Source organism: Ziziphus jujuba, chromosome 8, assembly GCF_031755915.1.
Source record: "Ziziphus jujuba cultivar Dongzao chromosome 8, ASM3175591v1".
NCBI lineage: Eukaryota > Viridiplantae > Streptophyta > Magnoliopsida > Rosales > Rhamnaceae > Ziziphus > Ziziphus jujuba.
In genome coordinates this window covers 2,681,084-2,691,056 of record NC_083386.1, presented here as the reverse complement: position 1 = coordinate 2,691,056, position 9,973 = coordinate 2,681,084, and the positions used below count along the sequence as shown (strand labels likewise).

Genomic DNA, 9,973 nt, shown 5'->3' with positions numbered 1-9,973 from the left:
ACTTCTGTTAAAAAACAAAAATGATGAATTCGTTGGTTTCGGAGCATCTGATCCACCCGTTTTGTGTAGGTAAATGATGTTTTATTAAGACCGGAGGGTCCATGAAATTTTCCCGAATATATGATTACTCTTTATAGGATGAAGAAAAGCTTACAGATTAAGCAAACATGCAGAAGTAAGGAAACACCGTTGATGAGTCAAAAACACAAAAAAAAAAAAAAAAAGAAGAGGAAACACCGTTGATCTCGATGTGCCACGTGGAGGGAAGGAAAGCTTACAGATTAAGCAAACATGCAGAAGTAAGGAAACACCGTAGATCTCAATATGCCACGTGGATGACACGTGTCAAGTGCATATTAGGCTCAAATGCCAAGAAAAGTATAAATTCTGAATTAGAGTCCGTACAACAAAAAACCCAAAGCTTTAGGACGTTCCTCACTTCTTCGTATGAATTTGCAATCTTTATCAATTTTCTTCTTCGTCGTCGTCGTCTTCTTCCAATTCTGTCAATCTGAAATGACAACGCCCGGAGGCCTTAAACCCTCTCATGGATGCGAGAACAGCGCCGACCTCGAGCACTTGGCTCGCTTTGCCGTTGAAGAACACAATAAAAAAGAGGTTTTTTTTTTTTTTTTTTTTTTTTTGGTTGAAAATAAACAATTCGATTTCTATTATGTGTTATAGGGTTTTGGTGGGTTTTGTTTGTAGAATGCGTTGCTTGAATTTGTGAGGGTGGTGAAGGCACAAGAACAAGTTGTTGCGGGTACTCTGCATCATCTTACTCTGGAAGCCATTGATGCCGGAAAGAAGAAGCTTTACGAAGCCAAAGTGTGGGTTAAGCCATGGATGGACTTCAAAGAGCTCCAGGAGTTCAAGCACGCTGGTGATGCCTCCCCTTCCTTTACTTCTTCAGATCTTGGCGTCAAGCAAGGTGATTTTTTTGTTTTTACTCCCTTTTCATCTCTCTCTCTCTCTCTCTCAGAGTTTTGGGATAAAGTGTTTGTTCTTGATTTTTTCTTCAATGAGGATAAAAGCATGTTATGGTTTTGAGCTCTGGATCATTGGGTCTCGAGGGCTTTTAATCAAGGGTTGAAAGTGGGGCTGATGGAAGATGCTTATAATTGTAAATGGAGTCACTGTAATGAGAGTGAAAACCTTGGATTGGTCAAAATGGGTAAAGTTACAAATAAGCTTTGTGGTTAATAAACTCTGTTTTAAAACAATAGTTGAAAGTTGAAACAGCTAAATATTAATAAGAATTGATTGGGGTAGTGATTTCTATTGCCCTTTTGCATATTTGGATTTGGCCCAAATGGGTAGGGATTGAGATTTTGTTTTTGTGGTTAATTTGGTTTGTAAAACAGATGGGCATGGCCAAGGATGGAAATCAGTGCCAGCACACGATCCACAAGTTCAGGATGCTGCAAACCATGCTATCAACACCCTCCAGCAGAGGTCTAACTCATTATTCCCTTATGTTCTTCAAGAGGTAGTTCATGCTAAGGCAGAGGTCAGTCGTTGTTGCATTCATTTCCCATATCTCAACAATTCAGTTGGATTTTTCCTTTGTTTCTCTTTTTGAGTAGTTGGATCTTTTGGATATTTTCTTCTTGTGGGGAAGCAGGTGATTGATGATTCTGCCAAGTTTGATATACTGTTGAAAGTCAAGAGGGGAGACAAAGAGGAGAAGTATAAGGCTGAAGTGCATAAGAACATTGAAGGGAACTTCCATCTCAACCAGATAGCGCCAGACCACTCTTGATTGTGGCGTTTGCTCTTAGAATGGTGAATCTTGTATTGCAGAAACGATGCCCTTGTTGGTCTACTACTTTTTTAACTTTTACTTGGTGATGTTAATTAAGACGTAGTTATGATTTCAAAACTGATATATAATATGAGTGCTTTGTTTGTAATACATCATGCTTAAAATTGCCAGCGGTTTGCTTTGTAATTTTAAAGATTCTTATATATACATAATGCTCTCCTCTTTTCGCTACTTGTGTGTGTCTTATCTGTTATGCAATTGACATTTCCTTGTTCAAATTCATATGGTGCTCAAAGGTGGCAAATGGACATTTGAGGAAAACGGTTCTTGCATATAGTATTTTCCTTGTGAAGGGAAGAAAAAGACCATTTAATTTGCAGCGAAATTGCCTAGCCGAATTTCATATTTTTTAAAATTTTTATTTTTGGGTATTTTTCAGAAACCAGGTGATAGTTGACTTTCGTTGAATCAAAACTCTCGTTTTGGGTAACGCTCGGTTGTTTTCGTCTTCCAATAATCCATGGGTGTTTTCATATCTGAAGGTTGATGGTCTTTCTGCGGTCTTAGGAAGTTGAATACGTAATTGGCACTTTGTTTAGGTGCACAATTTCGCAATACGAGTTGGCTTTCCTTTGGCAATATAAATTGTGGAACTTTCTGGAGTCTCCAAAGGTTGGTTGATGTCCCTTTGGCAAGTACGAGGTGGCTGCCTATTAAGGTATACAAATTGATACTTAATTTGCATATCCTTGTGCCAAAACCATGAGAGTCCTGGCTAAGCGATTTACGACCTTTCCCTTTTGACTCTGCGTTCTAAAAAGTTTAGTTCTTTACCCTCTTTTGGGTCACAAATCATTTTCCCAACATGAGATTAACAAAAAGAAGGTAAATTGGCCAATCATCGTGGAATTGTTTAATTGGCATAAAGTCACATGATCATTTCCATACTGTACATAATGCTTCCATGAAACTCGTTTGGCTCTTGCTAAGGGAACAAAGAAAGGAATTCTGAAGCCGTCAGGCAAGGTTTTAATCATTTTACGCTAAGCTGAAAGGCAAGGCTAGTTAATTAGGAGAATTCAGAATTAGAAGGAAAATAAAGAAAAGAAGGAACATACAATGCTACCAACAACAAGGCTACCATACTCTTCTACACTGTTTTAAGACTTAAAGATGCAGAGACAGATCTCTACGTATGTCAGGACAAGCTAGCTGATGAAATGGTCGTTTCCACTTTGCTATTTTGACAGAAACATTTAAGGGGAAAGAAGAAAAAGAACCAAAAATAAAATAAAATAAAATAAAACAGAAGGAAAGATCTGCTCGGCACAATTTCCATCTTTCTAATAAGACTCTTTTATTTGTGCATTTTCTTCGTGACCTTCCCATCAAGTTCTCTGATACCAACACACTACTCCTTTATCTCTCTACTACTTGCATAACTACCCTTCCTCGTCGTAATCTTCGTCATCCTCATCTATCCTTGTGCCAAGATGTGCAAGCTGAAGAGGGTCGATGGCCATATGATCCATCTCTGAAAGTGACCAACCAGGATATTCTTCATGTTTAGTCTCGGAAGTGGGTTCAGTTGATGGGGCTTGGGATGATGCTGCTACTGATTTTGTCGCTGCCAATGCAGCCGCTGCAGCTGCTCCCTTTGCATCCTCCTTCTCGTTTGCTGACTCATTTACATCAGCATTCAGGTCAAAATTCCGAACCGCTGGATCAGCATCATCACCAATGTTCATATCTTCCTTTAATGACTCTTTTGTATCAGAAGCATTATGTGTAGAGACTCCAGGGTTCACATTATGTTTGGTGCTGCACGGAAGAGATGTACAGGGATCAGATTCAGTTTCTGGGTGAGAGGTGTCTCTTTCTGCTGCTCGAGCACCTCGTCCACGTCCTCGTCCCCTACCCCGGCCTCTTCCTCTCCCACTGCTACTGCCATGGCTTATCTCTAGCTGTAGAAAAGAAATCAAAATCACATCCCCTGTCAATGGATTTCTCAACATTCCAGATAATCATAATACAGATAACAACCAATAATAACAAGGAGTAAGATTTTGTAATAAGCTATTTATAATATATGATTTTACCATATAATCAAATTAACTTGGATTCTAGAAATCTCTAATTAAACAATATAGCAGCAGTTGAAAGTCATCTATCTTGAAGTTGTGGTTGATTTCACCAACAGAAGAGCTGGTTTCATAAAAGGGATATTACAAAATTCAAATGAATTATGCTATAATTAGCAGAAAAAGGAATGACATTCAGCTGGTCTGGGAGCTATTATATACATATGTAATATGTATATCTTACCATTTTGCTTCTTCTTAATTCTTCATCGCTTTCGATGCATTCATCACCTGCAGCTTTTCTGGCCATGTAAAATGTCAGTAAGCAAACATCTATATCACATGGAGCTGACGCAAGAATAACAGAAACAAAACTACATCAAATTTGTAAATTGATGACGTATTTAAGTGACTGAATACTGAAGTATCCCTCCATTAGAAACTATCTTTTTCTTTCTAACCTTCTCTTTGGAAGGGCTCGGTCATCACCACCTACATCAGAATGACCATGACTATAATCAGGAACTCTGCTGACAATATCCCTCAGAAAATCAAACACGTTGTAGCTCTGTACACAATGTTTCCTGAATAAGGCAGAAAAAAAGTAAGTTTTCGAAAGAAAAATATCACAAGAAGGAAAAAGAGGCAGGGGAAAATTTACATTATGATTTAAAAGAAATATAGACTTGTCACTTGAACTTTTAGCTTTATTTTGTATAGTATTTCTTGAAACCAATTTATCCTCGAGCGTTAATATCTGTTTTATTATAATCTTTTTCATTTCCTACTTTAACTGAACTTGAATTAGCCATCCTGTACATTCCCACTGTGTTAGTTTTTAAGAATTGATGTCGTAAATGAAGGGACGAGAACAGGAAATACATAAGTAAATGAAAGGACAACATAGATGCAGATAAAATAAATGAGATTTCACTTTGCACTTTTTGGGCAGAAACGGAAGCAAATGCATAAAACCAGAAATTACAGTAAACGAGGCGTAATGCATCAAAAGTGGAACAAGAGAATTGGTTAAACCACATAAGTAACACCATGAACAGCTTATAGCACCCCTAGGAAATCTAATTTGACAGAAGGCCCAGAACACATACAATGTCACAACATGTTATATCTTCCCTTCCAAAATTTACAGAGAAATCATATTGAATATATGTTTAGACACATCCTTAAAACAATATTTTTATCCAGGTTTCTGAATTTTGTCTTCAAAATTGTACTAATAGGTTCCATCAACACATTCAAACATATTAACAATCAGATATTTTGTACACAAGAACAAGATCATTCACTTACAAATGCAGTGAATTCATGGTCTTTGCTCCTCTTTGAAGGGTTATCTCATATGTTCGATCACAAAGATCTTGCAAAAATAGTTCCAATGCCTTAGCTGCAATAATATTAAGAAGCGCATAAATAACACAAAAATAAAAATAAAAACAAAACAAAAAGGTAGCAATGACAATAATAAACTCTGCAAACAAAGCATAGAAAGTCACAGCCACTCACAAACTAAAACAGGCACTGCCAAAGCTATCTTTCCAACATCCTCATCAGCTTGCATAATCTTTTTGATTCGAGCCTGCAACAATGGTATTATCTATCAGATGAGACATTATATACCAAACAACCACTCTTCTCAGGGCAAGTTGTGTAAAAATTTGAAATTCATACAATTATCATTAATCACTCTTTAACATTCTTGATAGTAATCATCGTTATATATGGCTTCTCAAACACATAAATTTTAGAAGGCATCTCTCAATGTAGGCCACTTAGTTACGCGATGACTCAAAGCATTAACCCAATTTCTTAGAGAACACTAAATAAAGAGGCCATTTAAAGAGAATAAGGACATGAGTTTGTGATCGCTAATAATGTACTTAATTCCACATATCTTTCACATGAAAGAGTTCATGTCCAGATTGACTGGAGTTTTAACTAGGAATTCAGAAATCAATACAACATAAAGAATAACAAGTGATAAATCCACTGAATAACTCCCTAATGGATTTCTTAAGACCCATATACTTCATGTCTTTTTCATTCTTCACTACCAAGTTTTGCTACAGGCACCATTCATTCTTGTATGGTGATGAGTGACCATGATTCCCAAGAGATTAAGTCATCAGGAGTTGCACATCGAAATATACAGAACCAATACACTGCAACCTGGCAATGCAGGACTAGGAAAAGAGACCAATAGAGGAGGAGAGGAGAGAGAAGATGGATAAAGGAGGAGGGACAACAATAAAGATGACAAGGTCTGAGGAAAAAATATATTGCTTGTAATTCATTCAACAGGCAATCCAAAAATAAGGTTATGACATGCCTACTTATATTATAGATTTCAAAACCAATAAGAAACAACATAAAATTTAAAAATTACAATTTTATATGAATATATACTTAAAAAAGCCCAATAACTTCTTTCTACACTAACACTTAAACTAAGCTTCCATGTCTAATCACAATCTCCGCTGCTAATACTTCTCTGACATGAAGGCCCACCTAATAATTGGAAACCAAATGGTGGGCCTTACATATCTTAACTGAAAAAAATATTAAGAGCATATTTTGACCCAAATATAACAAAACTACCAGCCTAGCACTCTTAACACCATGTTAAAAAACCACCATCCTATAAATTTAGGCTCTCAGAAGTACATTCAGCAACATAAGCTAGAGCAACACATCAAGCAATAATAGCCATTATCATCGCCATGTAGAGCACTTGCACTGCAAATACAATCAAGTTAAAAGTTGCTGTGTCTAATATTAACACCACCACAACGATCATGGACTCCAACATTGTCATAACAGGAACCCACAAGCATACCACTAGTACTAATCACCAATGACTCCCATCATATTTTCATATCCATTGCAACTGTAACTGATATACCCAACACCACCACCTTTCTATCTACCCCAAAAAAAAAAAAAAAAAAAAAAAAAAAAAAAAAAAAAAAAGAAACCACTACCTTTCTGCTCATTATGACACCATCAATACTCTCATCATCTTAACATTCCCACTATAATTGCCTCTGCTCACTTTCATCGTCAATCCACCAAAAGATAAAGAGTATTACTTCTGTCTCTTCCATCAACATTACTCCAAGTGCTATATGTTTTCAAGAACTACAAAAAATTCACAAATGAAATTTCAAGAAGAGAAAAAAAGGAAGTAGACAAATGAAACTCAGTGTTGGATCTCTAATTCCTAAGATGCATGATTATTTTATTGACAAACAAAATACTCCCTCACAAAAACCATCTCAAATAACATGAGCTATACTCGAGTTACACCTACGTGGAAGCATAGAGCAAATATCGTATGCAGTCTCATAGAAAAGGTTAGGTACCCTACTGCTAGCTAATTTTACACCAGCTTGTGGGCTAAAACTCTTGATTGGAACAAATACTCATACAGTTCCCTAGCATTAGACAACAACTACGTATTTGATACACAATTCATTAGCGAGCACTTCTCCACTCATGATTTTAAGTGGTAATCCCCCCAAAAAAGGACACCTAACGTGATATCAGTTAAACAGACCAAAAAGAACTCAAACTGTGATAATTGAAGAGGAGCTGAGGCAGGCCCGAAGACATGATGAGAAGTGATTAGAAAAGATTGTCTTCATATTAGATATATTTTGAAGTATACAGCTCTAGTTAGGATTCAATAGAAATAGAAAAAAATGTAGCAAAGTCTAACAATACAATTTCATTCACAATTTCTCCACAATTTCTCCACAATCAATCATCGAGCATTCCAACTTCTAACAAATAACTGATTAAAGGAGAACCCCAAAAAAATGATGAAATAATATATCTTCATTACTGTCAAAACATACAGAATTGAAAATCATCTATTTGAAGAAAATCTTTGCACCAAAATCTTCTCACCCAGAGACTTGAGAATCATGCAGTGATAATAAAAATTAACAAAGTATCAACCATGATTCTGATTACAAGACTATAGCACATAAATGAAGAAGGAGCTCAACAATGTAAATCTAGTCCATTTCATCATATCCTTGCTCTCTGTATGCTAGATTACATTTCAATTGCTCCCACAAGGCATATCTTCAACCAAGCTTAAAAACCTAAGCATAAAAACTAAGCAGGAATAAGCAGATAAAAATGAAACATAACAACTAGACCCAAGGTCACCGTAAAGTCAATAACATTTCAAGAAATCTATGTTATTGGCAACTGATTACCCAGACGTATTCGAGTCACAATGTTTCAGATCCTTAGGAACTAGATAATCTCTCTAATCAATACAACAAAGCAGAAATAAAGCAAATTACATAGTCTCAATGATATTGTTACTACAAAATCTTGCCGAGAACCATTATTAATAAGGAAGGCCCCAGGTCTAAAGATAATAAAAAATGCCATTTCCTAATAAGGAATTCCTTAAAGAAAACTTCAACAACCATCCTCAGTGCTAAGACAGGGAATTTTTAAGTCAGACTAATCATATAAAAACACCTAATTAGTTGCCTATAAACATGAATCTGTTAAGTATCATATAAAAAGAAGCGAACCTTACACAAAAGCTACATCATACGGATCCTAAAGCAAAAATCGTGGAAAAGAAACCAACCCTAGAGCCAATCATACAGTAGGCCAGGCCACATATCCACCTAAGATTTCTTGAAGAAAATATATTCATCAACATATCCACTGTACAAATCAGAATCGTGGCAAGAAAACAGTACAAAATCTGGAAAATTATTATGACCCAGATCGAATATCCCATTTATTCCACAGAAATGACTGACTAACCCAATAATCCAAATCGACAATTCAAAGTGAAGAAACCCAATTCACACTTGTGGGTATGCTCAAATATTGCGCTACGAAAAATAGGGCAAGAGGAGAGAAAATAAAAAAACAAAATTGTCTATTTTTCTTCGTTTTCCTGGAAACCAAACAGATTAAAAACCCATTAACACAAGAATTAGAAAACATAAACAAAGAACTTACAGCAGGAAACCGGGTATCGAGCTTCTTCCTCATGGTGTCAGATTTCGAATATTCAATTAAATAATGAAAAAAAAAAATCAACACTAAGCGTTCCAAAAAAAAAAAGAAAAAAAAAACAAAGAATCGAATTCTTTCAGAACAACAAAATGATTGCTATAATCATTTTCAGATAAAATCATTCAAACCCATCTCAGATCCGAAAGTATTTGCTTCCCAAAATTAAAAGAGTTTTTAGTTGCAGCGGAATATCCGTCCGTACGAGTTTGACGAAGAAAAAATAAAAATTTAAAAATATCAAAATAAAAAATAAAAAATAAAAAAAATACGAGATGACGATAGAGTGACTCGTCTGTAGACAAACCAATCATCTTCACTGCTGTAGAGACGAGTTCTAATTTTCATAGTAAATGGGGTCCATTTTGTACACGTGTCATACTCCGATTGGGCCGTTAGAATGAATTTGTATCAATGGCGTGTACTTTTGTAAGCTTTCAATAGACCTGAGTAACTTTTGTCCAAAAACACTAAAAATTAAAAATAGAGTACTTAAAAGAAAAAATAAATAACTAAATTGTGTTATGAGAAAGTGGACATGGATGAGGCCAGAGGGAGTTTGGCTCCCCTCCCGTCTCTAAATCTAAGACAAAAGTTGTTGGCGCTTTATTCCTAACGTGATCTAATTTTGAATAGTTTGGCCCCAAAAAACTCTTTTTCACTTTCTTTAAAATTTTCAATTCTATATCAATACCAGTTGGTTCAGTTGATTTGGTATCTGTTCATTTTAAGTAAAAGTTTGGATTTAAATTTTGTGAACGGAGAAAATAAACTTTGGAAGAGCTTTATATCTTTGTGGTCCGATACTGCTTAATCAGGATTAGTCGAGATTTAATGACCATCAGAAATATAGAATTATATGGCTTAATGATCTCGAAAAAGATGAAATCCACATTATACTGAAAGTCTAAGTCCTAAAAAAAAATTTCTCACTTCTATCTTTTACATTATGTGTTTAAATTTATGTTAATTTTGAATATTTGGTTCCAAAATAGTACTACTAATTTTTTTTCCTCCCTACATTCCTCATTCTATCTTCTGAATACCACCTACCAAA

The 9,973-nt window shown here is 35.6% G+C and overlaps 2 protein-coding genes across 3 annotated transcripts; one reads left to right on the top strand and one right to left on the bottom strand.

Moving 5' to 3' along the window:
• The first annotated feature begins 403 nt into the window (after positions 1-403).
• On the top strand, positions 404-1,996 carry LOC107412816 (cysteine proteinase inhibitor 12). The gene is made up of 4 exons (XM_016020637.3): positions 404-618; positions 709-931; positions 1,365-1,510; positions 1,625-1,996. The coding sequence occupies exons 1-4, from the start codon at positions 448-450 to the stop codon at positions 1,760-1,762; spliced, it is 678 nt and encodes a 225-aa protein (XP_015876123.3). The 5' UTR covers positions 404-447; the 3' UTR covers positions 1,763-1,996.
• Positions 1,997-2,862: 866 nt separating this feature from the next.
• Positions 2,863-9,444, bottom strand: LOC107412815 (uncharacterized). Of its 2 annotated transcripts, XM_048469848.2 has the most exons (7): positions 8,863-9,444; positions 6,846-7,002; positions 5,371-5,443; positions 5,158-5,251; positions 4,308-4,430; positions 4,091-4,148; positions 2,863-3,729 (listed from the first exon to the last, which is right to left on the bottom strand). In XM_048469848.2, the coding sequence occupies exons 2-7, from the start codon at positions 6,855-6,857 to the stop codon at positions 3,208-3,210; spliced, it is 882 nt and encodes a 293-aa protein (XP_048325805.1). In that variant the 5' UTR covers positions 6,858-7,002; positions 8,863-9,444; the 3' UTR covers positions 2,863-3,207. The 2 variants fall into 2 exon arrangements, with proteins under 2 accessions (XP_048325805.1, XP_015876121.1); XM_016020635.4 differs by lacking the exon at positions 6,846-7,002 and having other exon boundaries at positions 8,863-9,440.
• Between the last annotated feature and the right edge of the window lie 529 nt (positions 9,445-9,973).